We start from the raw sequence: 19,113 nt of genomic DNA, 5'->3' as shown, positions 1-19,113 counted from the left end.
TTTAGTATTCATTACAGGAGTGGAGATCCCCCGTCTCTATTTATGTCTCAATTGGTGTATCAAACCAATTAAAATGCATCATTCAATTAAATAGAAAAATCATAAATGAATAATTATATTACTTGCTATAATTTGATTGGATAGAGATAGAGATGAACATACTTTTTAGAACAAGTGATCTGGCTTCTCATTACAATGTCCGTGGGCCGCCCATTTGAAAAAGTTGGGAGCAAAAATTGGTTCAATTATTTTTTAAGAAACCATTTATATCGGTTCACGATTTAAAAATCCAAACCCAATCAAACTGTTACACCCAATCTATTATGTCTATTTATAGACATTATTACAATTGCAACCCATTTGTAAAATGGTTTTGGGCCTCGCAAGTTGAGCCTATATTTATTACTATAGTGACTAGTAACAGCGAGTCTGAGAGAATAGTTGAATCTCTGAAGGTGCAAAATCTTCTGTTGTGATCTCTGACATGGTGATTCTCTTAAATCTCAAAATTCAAATTCATTAACATTTCTATCATTTTCTATTCATAATTTCTCTGACATTGTTCTTGTTTTTTGTTCTGTGGAAGGCTTCGAAATCGATCAGCAGTCCTGTGCCCGATGCGTGGTACCCGACCTTCTCTGTGTTTACGCTCGCCATCGGTCTCGTCTTAACTGCATTTTTCTTCATGTAAGTTCCTTCTCTATCTCAATTTTTCTGGATTTTTATCAATCATCAAAATTCGCCTCCGAATCATATAAAGATTTATGAATATTCATTAGGATTTTGACTTAAACCTAAGGTGCATGGTTTTATAACTACGGTGATTTAATTTAGTTTAATTATAATGGTTATCAATGAAAAGCTATCAAGTTGTGAGAGTGTGATGTATTATTAGTAATAACTTTGGTGCAAAGTCAAGTCTTAAGTGTGTTGTGAAGGATATCGCAAAAATGTGGTCATTTTGATGGGTGAGGATGAATCATGTTGTTTTTTCCTTTTGCTTTTGATGCCGGTGCGGGAGAGGATTGTGATTCCATTTTGATGTACGAAGATCAAAGTAAGAGGGAGTCAATATAAAGTCAAGATTTGAGTGGGAGGTGGAGGGTGAGTTCTTTGTAAAGGAGAAAATTCTTGTTCTTTTCACCATAATGAATCTTAGGGGACTCTTTTATGAGAATTGTGTCATTAGTGAGATCTAGATTCTACTTATTTGTGGGTAGCAATTTAGGAAAAAACAGTAAATCTATTGCCTGCTTGAACTTTTGCAAGTGTTGGGAGTACATTTAATAAAGATCAATTCACAAAACCTTTTCGCCTCTGGATTATGTCTGGTTATGGTTACGTTTTTTTGGCTTTGCTCTGGTGTAAAACACATGGGCTTTTTAGCGGGGTTAACATGGTATATGTGGAGAGATTGACATGCTTTGTGTATGGGAGGATATCTTATCCTCTTCTAATTTTCTCCCTTCTATTCTTATAATATTTCTTTTCTTATAAATTTAGTTTGAACATAAAAGTTCTTGTACAAGAATATTCTGCTATTCCAAGGGCGGTACTTTAGGTATCCTTTTCAGGTTGCTCAGTTTCTTTTATTTAAGGTATAAATGTATAATGTCCAATATTCTTTTTAAGAAACAACAAATTCTGCTTTAAACAAAAAAATATTACCAATTTTGTTTTGGCTGGAAAATAACCTTAATGTCAAACCACCTAAATTGTGGTTTCTATCAAACTGTTCTTGATGATCGACTACTTTTACTGGGTTGACCCACCATTATGAGGGGCAGTTAATGGCGATCTCCATGAGTTCATAGGGAAAGCTAGGAGATTGAGAGTAGCTGCCAAACATGCAGAAACTGAAAGTGATGTGCTGCATAATGGTTCAATCTTGAGAGTTGAGTGTTCAGCTTTCTGTGAGTTTATCATCCTCTGTTGTATGCTTTGTGCAATGTTGAGAGAACAGCTCAGTTTGGCAAAACTAACTTCTAAGTTTTTGTGGTTGAATTTTATTTTTGGTTTTGTGATGTAGTAGTCATATGAATGATCCCTGTAGCTTTGATGATGATATGTTTCTCTATATATCATGTTGGCTCAAGATTCATGACTCATGAGCTATGAATGTTCAGCTGACAACTTGTCCTTGTATCTTAATTCCTCATTCTTCGTTCAAACAAATGGATGTGTTATTTACAGTTACGAAGCAACCACTTCTCGCAAAACTCGTTCCCTTGCTCAGGAGCTGATAACTGGAGCAGTGGCATCAGTTTTCTTGGTAAGTTGTGTTTGTTTTTCCTATATTCAATCATTGGTTGACATGAAACTGGTAAACTCATATGCCCATCTCCTTTGCAGGGTTTTGGATCCTTGTTCCTCCTACTTGCTTCTGGCGTTTATGTCTAATCATTGAACATAGAACTGGATGCAATTTTGCTAAGCAGATAGCTTTAAATGAAAGGTTATCATTGACATTATAGTTTGATATGAGTCAAAGTTATGAGGTTAATTTATCAATGACGATGTTGGTGGTGTGATAAACTGATAATCAAGATTATGAATCACTATCATTTTGTTTTGTCTCTATCAAATAAGTAGGCTGTAGGTAGAATAGGCCTTCTCCAAAGCCCAATTTTACAAAAATTAAATCAAAATTTAAAAAAGTTAAAGCTAGCTTGTGAAACAAGTCATGTACGTGCAGGTCCAATATAAGTTAGGTTGTTGCCTCTTGATAAACCAATTAACTATTTCTGGAGAACAAATTATTAGTAGTTAGATGGTAAAAGTTGTATTACTCTTTTTTTAAAGTCGTATTAAGTTTAAAAAAGACACCAAAAGTGGTATCCAATTCGAATTTAAAATTTTGAATGCTATTATTAAAACAAAATGTGCTCAACAAGAAAAGCTTAGTCATTTTTTATTTATTTTTTAAACACTTATCTCAAATTTCAAAAAAATATAAAAAAAGATTTAAGATTATGATTTTTGTTTTAATTCTTAAATTTCAAAATCTATTTTTTTGTTATCTCAAATTTTGATTCTAACAATTAAAATTTCATAAATGAGAAAGTGTCACTAGTGTTGTAGTGGTTATCGCCAGGACAGTTGTGACCTTATTACTGTGATCTTTGCAATTGTTGATATTCTCTCCTGTTGAAATATAGGAAGTACACTCATTTTCAACTTTTTTACTTAATATAGTTTTATTAATTATTATGGGATTGTTTTAAAACTATATAACAAATTGTTTACAATCAACACTAAAACTATTTACCATATGGTTAACCAAACAAATTATTTACTAATATAGAGTAATCAAACATTTTTTTAATTTTTGTATGTACAACATAAGTGACATCACCTGTTCACCACAACCTAAGTGCTACGTGTATTGTGAAGTTCACCTAAATATTAAGTAAATTATATTGACACTCCTGAGTTTTAGTGAAATTATACAAATCATCCCTCACTTTTCTTTCTAAACTTACACGAACCTTCCATAGTTTTATACTTTCAACCACCCATGTATAAGAAATAAGTGTAATTTTTAAACAAAAAATGTGATAAATGCAATTAAGTTAAACAAAATATGATATATTGTATAGACAAGTCTAAATAATATACAAGTCAATGTATCTTTATTATTTTTTGGTTCGTTACACTACATTATAAGAGTGATTTAAACAATATTTCTTTATAATTGTTGATGCATTTTATAACAAAAAAATAATAAAGATACATAGATTTATATATTATTTAGACTTGTGTACACAATATATCATGTTTTGTTTAACTTAATTGCATTTATAAAAATTACACTTATTTCTTATACAAGGGTGGTCAGTGTAATGAAAGTACAAAACTAGGGGATGTTTGTGTAAATTTAAAAAAGTGAGGAATGGTTTGTGTAATTCCACTAAAACGCAATGGATGTCAGTGTAATTTACTCTTAAATATTTGATTGACACTTTGACTAACCATAATATCACATTGACACTTAAATTGGACAACCAGTGTAATTCTACCCACATGTAAAAAAATTATTGGTTAATAGTTTATTCAACTATAGTAAGATATAAAAATTAATTAATTTTATTTAGGTAACAAACTCGTTTTCTTTTTTATTTTATTTTCTTCTCTATCTTCACTCTCCCTTTTATTTTTCTCTCTACCCATTTTCCTTCCTGAACCCAAACAACAAATCATTAGTTGGGAAAGAAATAGAGGAAGAGAAAAACAACACAACTAAAAAAGTATAGCATTTTGTAGAGTGGCAAACCACAGAGAGAGTGAGTGAGAAACAGAGAAAAAACCCAAAAAGTTCCAAAACAGAAAAGGAAATGGATACTCCTCCTCAACAACAAGGTTCTGTGGTGAAGAAGAAGGAAACAAGGGGACGAAAACCCAAGCCTAAAACCAACGAGCAATCTCAACAAAGCAAAACCCCCAAAGAGGGTAAGAAATCACAACAACATCATCATCAACAACAGCACCACCATCTCACATCAGAAGACAAGTACAATCATTGGAAATCCGTTGTTCCTGTTCTCTACGACTGGCTCGCCAATCATAACCTCGTTTGGCCTTCTCTCTCTTGCCGGTACCGTACTCTTCTCTCTCTCTCTCTCTCTCTCTACCTAGGGTTAGGGTTTTTGATTTTATCAAGTAATTAATAGTTTGAGTTGTTTTCTTCATATATAGGTGGGGTCCTCAGCTTGACAATGCTACTCAGAAGAATCGCCAGCGTCTCTATCTTTCTGAGCAGGCAATTCAACTCTCCCTTTTATTTCCACTTTCGTTTTTTTTTGTTAAATCAATTCAAAGACATAAACTTTCTTCACATACACAAAAAATACATTGTTTCATGGCAACAACTAGGTTGGTCGGGTCATATTGAAAATGTATTTTATTGGTTGGCTCGGTTTTCTCGGCCAACAAATAAAAAGTCACAAGAGGGTGAGCTTAGCACAACTGTAAGGTTGTTGCTTAGTCGGCGTGAGGTCAGGAGTTCAAACCTTGGAGATAGTCTCAACCTTACCAAAGATGGATAATCTGTAAAGAATCTTTGTAATTGCTCTCTGAATATGTTAGTGTCCTCTAGCTGCGATGGCCTGCAACCTAGTGATCGCCTAAAAAAGATTATAAAATAAAAAAATGTTATTCCTGTTGATGTTGCCTTAGCCTATAGAAGTTATTGCATTAGATATAGGGTGTTAATATTGCATTTCTCTCATTTTTTGAATTTTGTTGTTGCTAGACTGATGGTAGTGTTCCCAATACCCTCGTGATTGCAAACTGTGAGGTTGTTAAGCCTAGGGTTGCTGCTGCAGAGCACATATCACAGGTGAGCTTATTCTTTTATTGTTATCATTGCCTTTTTCCTTTCCTGTTTGAAATTAATTTTAGTGGATATTATTTTTTTCCCTTTTTCAGTTTAATGAAGAAGCTCGATCCCCATTCGTGAAGAAGTACAAGACCATCATACATCCAGGAGAGGTATAGATTCAAACCGATAGATAACCCTAAAACAGGTTTTTTTAAGCATTTGTGAAAATGAACCAAATGGAACTTTGTTTTCAAGATCTTGACAACATTTTTATTTGATTTCTTTGTGTTTGTTCCTACCTATCAGTTACTTTCGCTTTAGCTTAAGTTTATCAGGGCCTGGTGTTTACTGATCTGATTCTGACATTCGGGTGTCATTTGTAGGTGAACAGAATTAGGGAACTGCCACAAAATTCTAAGATAGTGGCTACTCATACGGACAGCCCTGATGTAAGAACCTTAAAGTTTCATTTTTTAATATATGCTTTAGAACTTGTTTGCATTATCTTATTTGAAGTTCGTTTCCTATATTGTAACATGCAAAAAATCAGGTTCTCATTTGGGATGTTGAAGCTCAGCCTAATCGTCATGCTGTCCTAGGAGCTACTAGCTCTCGCCCAGATTTGGTATGGCTGTACGACTTGCATTAATCTTCTGTAGCATTCTTTTATCTCTAAAAAGCTTCAATCTAATTTGCAACACGAAATATAATAAAGCTGGTCATGTTTCACTCTGTTTGAAACTTGTCTCTATCTTAAAATAAGAATTTTGTCATCATCTGAGGGCTAGAATATTCCGTAGTTTTTTTTGGTTGCATACCAACAACCAATACCTTTTCCCACTAAGCCGGGTCGGTTTTATAGACTAAATGGCCTGACTGTTCTATCTAAAACTAAGTTTCTAGTTGGTCATTCAGGTCTAGTATTTCTAAAGGTTTCACATGGAGCTTTTCTTGGTCTTCCTCTCCCTTTTATTATTGTGTTATCTCCCATTTAATTAACTCTTCTAACTGAAGCTTCTATTGATATTTTTCTCACATGTCCAAACTCTGTTAAGCAATATCCCATTGTCTTTTCCGCAATAGATGTCACTCCTACATTCCCTTTAATACATTCATTCCTTTTTATAGATTCATTCCTTGTGTCATCTTTAATTTTTGCATGCTGACTCATCCAACACAACATTTTTATATGTGCTGTACACTTTAGCGCTCAACATTCTATACCATAAAGCATCACTAGGTTGTGCAGTGGAATTTCCCGTGTAGCTTGATAGGTACCTTTTCGACCACAAAGAAGCATTCCTCTAATTATCCACCCAACTTGAATCCTAAGCCATTTGGGTGAATACAAGGCAGGCAACCTTACCGTTGTGCAGATGCTCACCCTCTTAAGTCATTTGGTTGAATGTTGGAATAAATTTTGATTTAAAAAAGGGTTAGTGTTCCTGGGGCCTTTTTTGTAACATGCTTGAGTGTATTTTAGCAAATTGGTCTCTACACTTTGAATTAAGTGCGGGTGTCTTGTACCCCCTTGATTCATCCATTCTCAAAGAAGCACCTACTGCAACACTTTTTTCTCCTTTTCTTATTGTTATTTGGCATGATTGCTGTTACATGATATATTTACGTATAGCTTTTTTTGCTAGCAGATATTAACTGGACACCAAGATAATGCAGAATTCGCTCTTGCAATGTGCCCAACTGAGCCCTATGTGCTCTCTGGGGGTTGTCATACTTACTAAACTTTCTTTAAACAATTAGGTTTTAGAGTTCCTGCTCATTGCTTTGTGGGGTTATTTACTATCTGAAAGGAGTAAGTTACTGTACAGGAAAGGATAAATCCGTGGTGTTGTGGAGTATTGAAGACCACATCACATCTGCTGCCACCGGCTCCAAATCTGGCGGGTCAATTATCAAACAGAATGCCAAATCTGGGGAAGGCAATGATAAAACTGCTAATGGCCCATCTGTTGGACCCCGGGGTATCTACCATGGACATGAGGATACCGTTGAAGATGTGACTTTCTGTCCTTCTAGGTAATTTGCATATCCTATAGACCTATGCTGAGTATTTGTTACATTATTTTGTGATTTCTCTCATTTAAGTGGCTATTTTCATTTTACCATTCACCTTGTAAACTTCTATGATGATGTGTGTTAGAGATGTAAACCATTCCTAGGCCTCCACCTTATAGCTTACCCTTTAGGAAGTTGGTTCTTGATAAAGTGTCCTCTCATGAACTGTTAACCATCTGTTCCTGACACGGTTACAATCATGCTGAAGTGCACAGGAGTTTTGTAGTGTTGGAGATGATTCTTGTCTCATTTTATGGGATGCACGTATTGGCACTACTCCTGCTGTTAAGGTATTTATGCTTTAATACTTCATTCATTTATTTAAATTGTTTTCCCTTTGTTATTTTCAGTTTAGTGCAAATTTTAGTTTAGGCATGTTTCTTGCTAAACTAACCCTATTTTATTTATTTATCACAAACTCATTGAAGTAATGAGTATACCATGCCATCAAAGTTTGTATCAATCTTCTCAGAAATTGATATTTACAGTTCCTTGTATTTTTGTATCAACATTTATGTTTTTTTTTTACTGTCTTGAATTTTGTGACAGGTGGAAAAAGCTCATAATGCTGATCTTCACTGTGTTGATTGGAGTCCTCATGATGTTAATCTGATTCTTACTGGGTATTATTTGCTGTTGTTTTTCTGTTGCCATTGTCACTAATTCATCATTTAATTTTCTTTGAACTGATGCTACTCTATATAGTAGCATTATGAACAAGTTGACGAAGCACTACATCCCTGTCTGACTTGATCTAATATCCAGGTCGGCAGATAATTCTGTTCGCATGTTTGACCGCCGCAAACTTACGTCAAATGGAGTTGGGTCACCTATCCATAAGTTTGAGGGTCACAAAGCTGCTGTTCTTTGTGTTCAGGCAATTGAATTTATTTTATCTTAATTCTTCAGACATTATGACGTCGTTTGATTCATGTAGCTGACCCTACCCAGCGTGATTAAGGCTTGGTTGTTGTTATTGTACAATTCTTCATGAGTTCATAGCCAACCTTACCTAATGGGACTAAGGCTTGGTTGTTATTGTTGTATAATTCTTTATGACTTCTAGAATTGCATGGTTATACCGCAACATAACAAACCGCTCCTGTGTGTTTTTAATTCAGTGGTCTCCGGACAAATCATCTGTTTTTGGAAGCTCCGCAGAAGATGGTCTCTTGAACATTTGGGATTTCGAGAAGGTGCAGTTTTATTTTGTTAGTGCTTTAATTGATAGTGTTTCACTGCTTTTCTGCTGTCAACTTCTTTTGCTTTTGTATTGTAATGTAGGTGGGTAACAATACCGAGCAATCAAGTGCTCCTCCCGGGTTATTTTTTCAACATGCAGGTCACAGGTATGAAACTATGGTCCATGTGGTACACTTGAATTCCTACCATCTAGACTCATCGCTAAAATGAATTGGATTACTTTTGAAGTTTGTACCTTATGTTATATTGTGCAGAGACAAAGTAGTTGACTTCCACTGGAATGCATATGATCCATGGACTATTGTTAGCGTGTCAGATGACTGTCAAAGTACTGGTGGAGGGGGAACATTGCAGGTATGGCAAAAAATATTCCGCCCGAGTAGGCAAAAGTTAATTTTTTTCATTATCTTGCATGAAGTTGATTTGCCTGATGCATTGAAATTTGATTTGAGCAGATATGGCGCATGAGTGATTTCCTTTACAGGCCTGAAGAGGAGGTTTTGGCAGAGCTGGAGAGTTTCAAATCTCATGTGGAGACATGTGCTTCAATCTCTGAAAACTGATATACATATGCATAAATTCTGTCTCTCTCTTACTATACTCTTGATATGATTTCTGGATCTTATTATGTTAATCTTCATTCGCTTTGGATGTTTCTTAGCTTGAGTACTAGTGAATCTTGTATTGCAGCATATAAAGGCTACTTGACTAGAATTTCTTGTTTAGTTAATCAACATTAATACAATTGTATGATCCTTGGCTTTTGTTGTGGTTCCTTAATTATCTTTCGCAAATATGCGAATTGTCAATTAGTCTAGGTGGACCGCTTAAAGTCATTAACATTGAATTTAGCATGTGTTACGAAATTTGCTTAGTACTTTTAAAATTCTGACTTTTAGTTTGATAAATTTGGTTCAAGAAATAAATGAGTTGAATTTGTTAAATAAACTAGTCGATCTTGAGTTAACTACACTTTAAATCATTAGGTTCATGAGCTGGATCAATTATATATACATATATGTGTAAAGAATTTTTAAATTTATACATATTAAATAAATAATCAATATTCAAGTGGATGAATTGAAGTTGAGTTAATGAGTTGAATTAAATAATTCGTGAACTCCTTAACAAATTAAATCAATTTGAGCGACAAGTTGAACTGAATTGTTTGCCAATTTAAATGGGGTAGAATTGGAATTGTAGAAATAGCTATTATTGAACTTGAATCAAGTTGAGTTTAAACTAATCTTTATCAAATTAAAACAAGCGGAGCTCGATTCAGCTTCGCTTGTTTCTTGTGCTAGTTTTTCCTTTGTTTCATACCAAGCAAATAACCAATAGGTTGTAATTGTCATACTTGTTTCCAGATAATGTCATCTTTATTTTGGATGAAAAATTATAAATAATACATAATTAGTGCACTATTCTCCCATGTTCCATTTAGAATAACTCGTTCAAGTTTTAGTGAAATTATACACATCACCAGAGTTTTTTAAAACCTATACAAATCACCCATAATTATATATATATATACATTACATTCACTACCCCTGTAACATAGATAAATGTAATTTATTAAATAAAAATGGTGACATGTGTAATTAAGTCAAATAAAATATGGTATATTGTGAAGACGTGTCAAAATAGTCTAAGAGTCGATGTCTATTCTTTATTTTGGTTAGTTATAATATAGTATTAGAGTAATTTAAACACATCTTTAGACTTATTGATGCAGTTTGCAACGAATAAAAAATAATCAATATACATCAAGTTTTATACTATTTGGACTTGTCTCCACAATATACCATATTTTGTTTAACTTAATTATACTCGTTACTATTTTTGTTTAAAAAATACACTTATATCTCTTATAGGGATAGTCAGTGTAATGTATATAAATAATTATGGGTAGTTTGTGTAAGTTTTAAAAAAGTCTAGATAATTTATATAATTTCATTAAAAGTAAGGGGTGTTTATTGAATTTATCCCTGTAAACGGCTAATAATCAAAAGTTCAGGTTTAGTATTAGAGACTTGTCTCAAAATTTATAAATGTTTATTTGTGTTAGATATAAACTCACATCCTTATTAAATATGAGATTAATCAATATCAACTTGGTCGAGTTAGCTCATGTTTTGTTGAAGGGTGTTCTTAATTACATTTTTTATATCATTAAATCTATTTCCGAATTTATCTAACCATTGTGCTTAGTCTCACTTTCCATGCATAAGCTGATTTGTTAACAAAGGAAGAAACTTTTAATACCATTCATTCCAATGATATATATGTGAAAAAGTTAAATATGGTCCTGCAGACACAGACAAGTGAGACCCAACAACAATTGATGTATGATTCACATATCTTACCATTTTTGTATCCATTCCAACACAACCATTCTCATATGAATCACATCCTGTCAAATTTTGGTGAGATATGGGTTTCAATCATTTCTCTCTTACTCAACAAAAGTAGAAACCAGGCAAAGATATTGTAAACTGGTCAAAATTATTTGCAACCTACTTAATGTGACGTTATAATTTGTCCACTTTTAATATGCAAAACTAATCTATATTAATTACCACTTACCGCATTTAGAATTTTAGATCATTGTGCAGCAATAACGACAAGGTTTAGAAATCAAAGGAAGCCACATAGTTTACTTTCATTATCAAGTCAGTTTTAGCTTGCTAGAGAATCATGCAAAATTACACTACTCATTATTAAGTTATTATAGGAAGAAAACTTCAGCCATGTTGGTTAGGTGTTATTTACTAAAAAAATCATATAACACATGTGTTATATTTTCAACAACTCTATTCATTTATCACTTTCAAAGTGCCACTAGATACAACTTTATTTGTTTTTTTGGTTATGATACAACTTTATTTTAAACTGACATATGTACGAGTATGACATTATTCAATTAAGCAGGAAAAGAAAAGGAAAATTAAGTAGCTTATGAAAATTCTGTATGATTAATTAGGGACTAGAACAAAAAGCTTCTTATTTGCAAGAATAAAAAAGCATATTCAAATCTAAATAAAACAAGAAAAACACGCTGCTATATCATTTATTGAATATAAAATATGAGAAAAATATGCTTGCATCAACATTTTAAAAGTTTTTTACACCATCAATTCATTATTCACCATTTATTTTTAATTATAATCGACTTCTAAATAAAAATAATATAAATGAATAATAGATAATACATTAATTGTATATAAATATTTACACTATCAGTACATACATATTATACTCATAACTTTTTGTTGTAGAAATGTCTTTTGCCCTTGATAGATTTGTAGCGACGGCCCATCGGCTGATCAGGACCATTGACTTGTTCATGGTGGCCCGTCCCTAACTCAATAGATATCTAAGGTTTCTGAAAAGCACTATCAACCTTTGTTTTTGTTTTTCATTTAGTTTTTTATTTCAATTTTCTTTTCATGGTGTAATTTGTTTTATTTGTAGAGGAAATATTATATGGTCAAGTATCAATGATTTCAATCACATTTTCGATTTGAATATCTTATTAATAGTAAGATATTCGTAATAATTTTTAACTGTCTAACTTTTTAATGTTATGTGAGTGAGAGCTGAGGGCTCAATAACTCTCCATGAATTATTTAACTCCTAGACATTTATGGCAGTGGGGCTTGGTTGAATATGAAGAAGAGGCTTTTTCACCTTAGAGATAACAATTTCTAAGTGAGACTAAAGTTTGAGCTACTTTGCTTTGTAGTTCTAGTTGTAGATAGCTAAAAGAAATTTAGACCCATCTTTATTAGGGGTTACTACATTATATTGTGTGAAAAGAAGTCACTATAGAAAAAGGCAAAGTCAAATCCCATAAGTGATTATGTGTTACTTTTTTGGGTGTCACTTTTTCAAAAATAGAACATAACCATTTGAATTTTAACAAAATAAATAAAAATCAATAGTTGAGTGTACACCCATATTACAATTATAATAGCATTACATAGTCGTGTTAGTTTAATAGTGTAAAGTTCATTTAATTCCTACATAAACCAAACGGTAAAAATTTAATTTTTCAGAGCAATACTTGATAGAAGTGATAGCAATACTTGATAGAAGTGATAGCACACACAGTGAAGGATTAGTTTTTCCCATAATAAAAACTTCAGCAGATAGCCCAATTATAAATTCTTTGGCAGTAACTCAAATCTCACCTTCACAGTTCACACCACTTGTATTGTATTGAACCACCCTATTTTGTTTCTGCTTCCTTTCATTTTTATCCCTTGTCTTTGTGATAGTGACACAAGCAGAGAGAGTTGTTAGGTAGGAACAACAATGGTGGTCAAGAAACCAAGGATTGTGATTATTGGAGCAGGAATGGCAGGTCTCACTGCAGCCAACAAGCTCCACACTATGACAGCCTCAAAAGACATGTTTGAGTTATGTGTTGTAGAAGGTGGAACCAGAATTGGTGGCAGAATCAACACCTCAGAATTTGGTGGTGACAAGATAGAGATGGGTGCTACATGGATCCATGGAATTGGTGGCAGCCCAATTCACAAAATTGCTCAAAAGATCCATTCTTTGGAGTCTAACCAACCTTGGGAGTGCATGGATGGGAACTTAGATGAGCCTATAACCATTGCTGAAGGTGGGTTTATAATAAAACCTTCAATTGTTGACCCCATCACAATGCTTTTCAATACTCTCATGGATCATGCTCAAGGAAAGAAGCTCAGTGATTCAGCTTCAGACACTGAAAATAGTGAACTTCACAGTTATTATCATAAGCTGGCTGCCAAAGCTTCCAACTTGTCAACAACAAAAAGTGTTGGTTCTTTTCTTAGACAAGGCCTTGATGGTTACTGGAGTTCAGGTTCAGAAAAGAATCAAGAGGAGGAGCTCAAAGGGTATGGGAAATGGAACAGGAAATTACTTGAAGAAGGAATCTTTACAATGCATGAGAATACTCAGAGAACATATACATCTTCTGGTGATATTTTGACTCTAGATTATAGAGCAGAAAGTGAATATCAAATGTTTCCAGGAGAAGAAATCACAATTGCTAAAGGTTACTTGAGCATAATTGAGTCTTTAGCTTCTGTGCTACCACCTGGAACAGTTCAGTTAGGTAGAAAAGTTACAAGGATTGAATGGCAAGCTGAGAGAAATCATGAGCCAATGAATGTGGAAAATGGTTATTGCTCTAGGCCTGTGAAGTTACATTTCTGTGATGGTTCAGTTATGTGTGCTGATCATGTCATTGTCACAGTTTCACTTGGAGTACTAAAAGCTGCTATTCATGATGATTCAGGTATGTTCTATCCTCCTCTTCCTTCTTTCAAGGTTAAAGCAATTTCAAGGCTTGGTTTTGGTGTTGTTAATAAGTTGTTTATGCAATTAAGTTCAACATATGAAAGAAAACATGAACAATCTAAAGGGTTGTTCCCTTCATTGCAAATGGTTTTTCATTCACCTAACTCTGAGATGAGGCACAAGAAAATACCCTGGTGGATGAGAAGAACAGCTTCACTTTCTCCCATATACAATAATTCCAGTGTCCTCTTATCTTGGTTTGCTGGTGAAGAAGCATTAGCACTTGAATCACTCAAAGATGAAGAGATCATTGATGGTGTTTCAACCACACTTTCAAGCTTTCTATCTGATAAACTTTGCAATGGGAATCTGAACTCTGAGAAGTCTAATGAATATGAAGTGAAATTCAATAAAGTGTTAAGGACAGATTGGGGAACAGATCCTTTATTTTTAGGGTCATACAGTTATGTTGCAGTGGGATCAAGTGGTGATGATTTAGATGCAATGGCTGAACCATTGCCAAAAGAAAAGGCTCTAGCTTCACCACCACTTCAAATTTTGTTTGCTGGGGAAGCAACTCACAGAACCCATTATTCTACAACTCATGGAGCTTATTTTAGTGGTCTTAGGGAAGCCAATAGGCTTCTTCAATATTATCACTGCCTTGAGATTTAATAACTAGTACTAGTATTGTTCTATTATATTATTCTCATTTTCATCTTAAACAACATTGTTTCTCTTTAAGGAAAATATCTCATGTACCACAATTATGATTACATTAGTCATATTTTCTCACAATAATTATATGCAAGTGCAGTAGACACAGTACATAACCACCATAGTAAATTAAAACCTCTAAAGCAAGAAAACTAGTGGGGTTTTCACTTATATTCAGAATCCAATGTATAACTGAAGCTTTGGATGTTACCTTCATTTCTCTTCTCCAGCTACTACCAATGGACATGAGTAGTCAATTTTTCTATTGAAACAAAATGTGGCCCCCTCTTAACACCCTTAACTGGAAACTTCGAAGCATTCTTTCATTTCTTTGGGACAATAAATGTGCTGGCTAAAGTTTATGTAAATCACATGAATATAGATAGAGTCACCAATGCTAGGGTAGGGTCCCATGTAGCACCTCTTCTGCCCACATGAACATTGGGCCAGGATTTTTTGAAAACTTCATTAGACATGAAATCTGAAAATGTTTCATTTCAAGTTTAATCGATTAAGTTTAATATAATAATTAAGTTTTAGTTCCATTAGGTATAGTGAAATGTTAACTCAATGTAAGATGTTCTCACCTAGTATAATCCAAAAAAGATAGATATATCCAAACTTACTTTCACTAACGTTATTCCCAATTATTGTATTTTTACATCGAATTCACACATATCTATCCCAACAATTTATACACTCATCTTTTGTATTTATTCAATTGAGGCCTTGAGGGACCCTTGTGTTCTTTTGTTTAGCATTTATGCTAAGTGGAGCATATGTGTTGGTGGAAGCATACTTTTTACTTTCTTCCTAATAATCATTTGCTAATTAGCATATTATATATAGTTAAAAATAAATAAGAGACAATGGGACAGAATCGGAGATGCATATGAATATGCCATGAACCTTTGTGCAGAGGTTAGGTTGGTCAGAATTAATGAAAAATGTCACTGTCTAGTACTATGTGACTACGTGTATAGGTACTATGCCAGACATACATAGTTCTAACCAACCAATGGGGATTGTGTTACTTTTGGATTTATTTTTTCTATACAAAGCAAATCAAAAGTGTTTGATCTTGTCTTAGGGAAGCTAATAGGCTTCTTCAACATTATCATTGTCTTGGAATTTATAACTAGTACTAGCATATATATATTTTTACCCTTTTCAATTTTTTCAACATTAGTTTCTATGGTATTATTATTATCATTTTCATCTTAAACATCTTTGTTTCTCTTTAAGGAAAGTAGTAAGTGACTACCAAAAATCATAATTAGAAGGACAAGATGAAAAGTGGGATGGGGACATTAATGTGTATTGTATAAAGCAATTTTCCTCCATGTTTCTTTCTTCCTTCTTTTCATCCTTTTAGCAATAGTTTCTTCTCATTTGATATGCCATTATACTTTAAAGCAAGGTTTTAAATTTCAATTTGTAACCAATAACAGCTAGTCCACCACAAACTACGGTTTTAATAGTCTCATGGTACCAAAATTGTGACTACATATTTCTTGTAATTATGAGCAATTGTAGTAAGAGAAAGTAATAGTATTTTACACTGTCACTGTATTTTTTTACCATTTATTTTCAATCATTATTGACTTTTTAAAAAAGTCATCTAAATAAAGAGTATATGATGTACTGACTATATATAAATCTTTACGCTCTCGGTGAGAACAGATATTACATTATTTTTAGTAAACAAACAACATAATGACAATAGTAAATTAAAACCGTACTTTAAAGCAGACAAAGTAGTGAGATTTTCAATTATATTCAGAATCTGATGTAGAACTAATGCTCTAGATGCAACCTCCATTTGTGTTCACCAGATTCTACCAATAGATAGGAGTGGTCAATTCTTGTACAGAAACAAAAAGATATGGCCCCCCTTGACACCCTCAACAGTAAATTTAGAAGCATTGTTTCATTTGGACAATAAATGTGCTGGCTAAAGTGTATGTGAATCACATGAAACATAGATAGAGTCACCAATGCTAGGGTCCCATGTAGCAGCCAATCAGACCATTAACCTAAAGGAAAAAGGTTTTCTTTAATCAACAAGGTATTTCACATATGAATTAAGTTGGATATTACAGCATCATCTCTAACCTTAACTAATACATTATTGTAAACTATACTGTTTTGTGTGTGTGAGGAAAAGTAGGCCCATCCTTCACACATTTCTACCAATATTGGAATTCAGTTTGAAAGGCAACACTTCAATAATTAAAATATTTTTGATATGCTAAGATGGATTGTCAATATACATCTCTTATTCATATATATTACATTTATTTAAGATTGAAGACTGATTAATATATAAAGTAAAAATATGCTCACATTATAAAAAGTTCTTACATAATTACATTTTCTCTCTCTCTCTCTCACTGAATTTGTAATAAAAATGGCATTCAGAATGGGACAGAAATGGAGATGCATATCGAAATCTGATATGGGTGATCTTTTGTGCAGAGTCTAGGTTGGTCAGAATTCATGAAAATGTCCCATCCTTGTCTAGTACTGTTGACAACTTGTATAGTTAGATAGAGTATAATATTTATACATTGTTAATATAAATATCTATATAAAATTAGTATATTATTTATCATTCATTTGTATAACTTTTTTAATAGCTGATGATGATTAAAAATGAATGATATAATGAAGTGGCAATGTATAAAACTTTTATACTAAGAATACATTTTTTTCTTTAGTTGATATGCCATTAAGACATGCAGACAATTAGTTCTAACCAACCAATAGGTATCTTGTTACTATTGGATTTTCTCTATACAAATTAAATCAACAGTGTTTGTTACTTGCTTTGCTTTGGTTTTCTTTACTCCAGAGACAGATATAAAAGACTGTCCTCAAGCAGCAACAACGTAGTAATGTGAGAACTTTTTCTGATGTGCCAATGATGTTTTATTTTAACTTAATCTGATCCGTCTGATTACCCAGTTTGATGGTTGTAAATGTTGGGCATTAAAGTGTGTTCATATAATATGTTGAACCTCAATTCACTTTACTTAATTCCTACCATCATCCTTCATTTTTCATAACAAATTAAGCACCAACAACGTATCACATGGAAACTCAAGGGAGCTGGATATCCAACGCCTGATTGTGGAAATGAACTCCAAAGTTGTAATTCATCTCATTGAGGGTTACTCTGCATGGATTGGTTTGTTGTTCTTATTATAGGTTTGATTTTGTTGTGATTATGTATCTCGTTCTCCTAGCCGTGATTTAAATATAGGTCGTACTAATTCTTTTATTGATGTAGTTTTTTTGTTGGGCTTTTTGCTCTTAATAATAGAAACATATAACTTTTATGCCTTAGAAGTTAGAAGTTAGAAGTTAATATGTATACATTGATAGTAGTCACTATAATTATTATACATTATTCATAATTCATATATCTTAATTATCGTTCATTCTAACGAATTATGTGTTATGAGAATAATTTTTTTACACTAAACACGAATATATATTAAATTCTAAATCTTATATGTTCAATCATTCTATTAAAATATAAAACGTCCAGATAATCTAATTTGAATGTAAGATTATCAAACCTAGCAAACCTACTCAAAATTTAGGTGTTTTGTCCATTGATTTGGTTGAACTTACTAGTCGGACAATTGAATAAAGGACACGTGCGAATTGGACAGATTATATTACAAGGTGTTATATTATATTTTACATCTTCATTTTAATCGGATGCTCATTTGTTTGCTTCAATCAAAGTTAATTGTACTGTGTACTTGCAATTTCTTTCTTCATTATTTGACTCCTAACCCTACCATGCACTTAGATCTGAATTATTTACCAATTGAAAATAAAGCCTTAATGACATCACGGGTATCTTTGTTTCTTCCTTTTAGCCATGGATGTGATATAATATAAATAACACTCAACCAACAACAACAATGATTCAAATCATGTCCCAAAATCTACTCCAAATTAATCATAATGAAGTAAAAATACAAAAAAAATAAAATGACATAACATATTTTAATTGATATGTTTTGAGACAACAAATTTTTATCCTTACTCAACCCGATACCTTATTGCTTTTCTGTTTATTCAGTTGGATGTACTTTATTCATTCAAAAAAATATGGTTTCTATCACCTTTGGACAAATTTAACATTTCTTTCTTTAACTTTACGTTTACAATTCTCTATCATAATGATCATGCTTTTCCTTCTTTTTTTCCAAATCTTCCATTAAAAGTTCAGTGATAGATGATTAGAGGTCTCTATGATTCTATATATCCCTTTAATTCTTTTCTAAATAAGATTTTTTCCTCGTTTTTGGAAAGCTAATGATAACAAGGAAGATGGCAGATTTAAGTAAGTTATCATTGAGGATTTTGAATTTTGCTTTTGGAAGGCCCTGGTAATGATAAAGGTTGAAGATTCTTCAGTGATTAATATTAAGCAAAAGTCTAGTAGTGGGGCACTTAAATCTTGAGACTGTAATCTAGAG

The 19,113-nt window shown here is 32.9% G+C and overlaps 3 protein-coding genes across 6 annotated transcripts; all 3 read left to right on the top strand.

The window, feature by feature from the left end:
• LOC109347456 (transmembrane protein 258-like) lies at positions 353-2,580 on the top strand. Its single transcript, XM_019587324.1, has 4 exons — positions 353-487; positions 587-687; positions 2,194-2,272; positions 2,353-2,580. Exons 1-4 carry the CDS (start codon positions 485-487, stop codon positions 2,398-2,400), a joined length of 231 nt encoding a protein of 76 aa, XP_019442869.1. The 5' UTR covers positions 353-484; the 3' UTR covers positions 2,401-2,580.
• LOC109347448 (WD-40 repeat-containing protein MSI4-like) lies at positions 4,234-9,382 on the top strand. Its single transcript, XM_019587310.1, has 15 exons — positions 4,234-4,594; positions 4,696-4,759; positions 5,252-5,338; positions 5,428-5,490; positions 5,704-5,769; positions 5,871-5,945; positions 6,970-7,045; positions 7,150-7,357; positions 7,605-7,686; positions 7,946-8,019; positions 8,162-8,273; positions 8,518-8,592; positions 8,681-8,745; positions 8,854-8,953; positions 9,055-9,382. The coding sequence occupies exons 1-15, from the start codon at positions 4,335-4,337 to the stop codon at positions 9,160-9,162; spliced, it is 1,515 nt and encodes a 504-aa protein (XP_019442855.1). The 5' UTR covers positions 4,234-4,334; the 3' UTR covers positions 9,163-9,382.
• LOC109347423 (probable polyamine oxidase 5) lies at positions 12,754-15,980 on the top strand. 4 transcript variants are annotated; one of them, XM_019587275.1, is made up of 3 exons: positions 12,754-12,837; positions 12,898-14,538; positions 15,717-15,980. In XM_019587275.1, the coding sequence occupies exons 2-3, from the start codon at positions 12,917-12,919 to the stop codon at positions 15,754-15,756; spliced, it is 1,662 nt and encodes a 553-aa protein (XP_019442820.1). In that variant the 5' UTR covers positions 12,754-12,837; positions 12,898-12,916; the 3' UTR covers positions 15,757-15,980. The 4 variants fall into 4 exon arrangements, with proteins under 4 accessions (XP_019442820.1, XP_019442837.1, XP_019442827.1 ...); XM_019587292.1 differs by having other exon boundaries at positions 12,759-14,246; positions 14,292-14,538; XM_019587300.1 differs by having other exon boundaries at positions 12,761-13,337; positions 13,395-14,538.

Source organism: Lupinus angustifolius, chromosome LG01 (genome assembly GCF_001865875.1).
Source record: "Lupinus angustifolius cultivar Tanjil chromosome LG01, LupAngTanjil_v1.0, whole genome shotgun sequence".
NCBI classification, from domain to species: Eukaryota; Viridiplantae; Streptophyta; class Magnoliopsida; order Fabales; family Fabaceae; genus Lupinus; species Lupinus angustifolius.
The sequence above is the reverse complement of the archived record's forward strand: the minus strand, read 5'-3'. Positions and strand labels throughout refer to the sequence as shown.

Coding starts and splice junctions, on each gene's coding strand:
- LOC109347456 (XM_019587324.1), top strand. Junction 688..2,193: donor TTAACTGCATTTTTCTTCAT/GTAAGTTCCTTC, acceptor TGTTATTTACAG/TTACGAAGCAACCACTTCTC. Junction 2,273..2,352: donor CAGTGGCATCAGTTTTCTTG/GTAAGTTGTGTT, acceptor TCTCCTTTGCAG/GGTTTTGGATCCTTGTTCCT.
- LOC109347448 (XM_019587310.1), top strand. CDS start 4,335: ATGGATACTCCTCCTCAACAACAAGGTTCTGTGGTGAAGAAGAAGGAA. Junction 5,491..5,703: donor CCATCATACATCCAGGAGAG/GTATAGATTCAA, acceptor TGTCATTTGTAG/GTGAACAGAATTAGGGAACT. Junction 8,274..8,517: donor CTGCTGTTCTTTGTGTTCAG/GCAATTGAATTT, acceptor TTTTTAATTCAG/TGGTCTCCGGACAAATCATC.
- LOC109347423 (XM_019587275.1), top strand. CDS start 12,917: ATGGTGGTCAAGAAACCAAGGATTGTGATTATTGGAGCAGGAATGGCA. Junction 14,539..15,716: donor GGTCTTAGGGAAGCCAATAG/GCTTCTTCAATA, acceptor GGAAGCTAATAG/GCTTCTTCAACATTATCATT.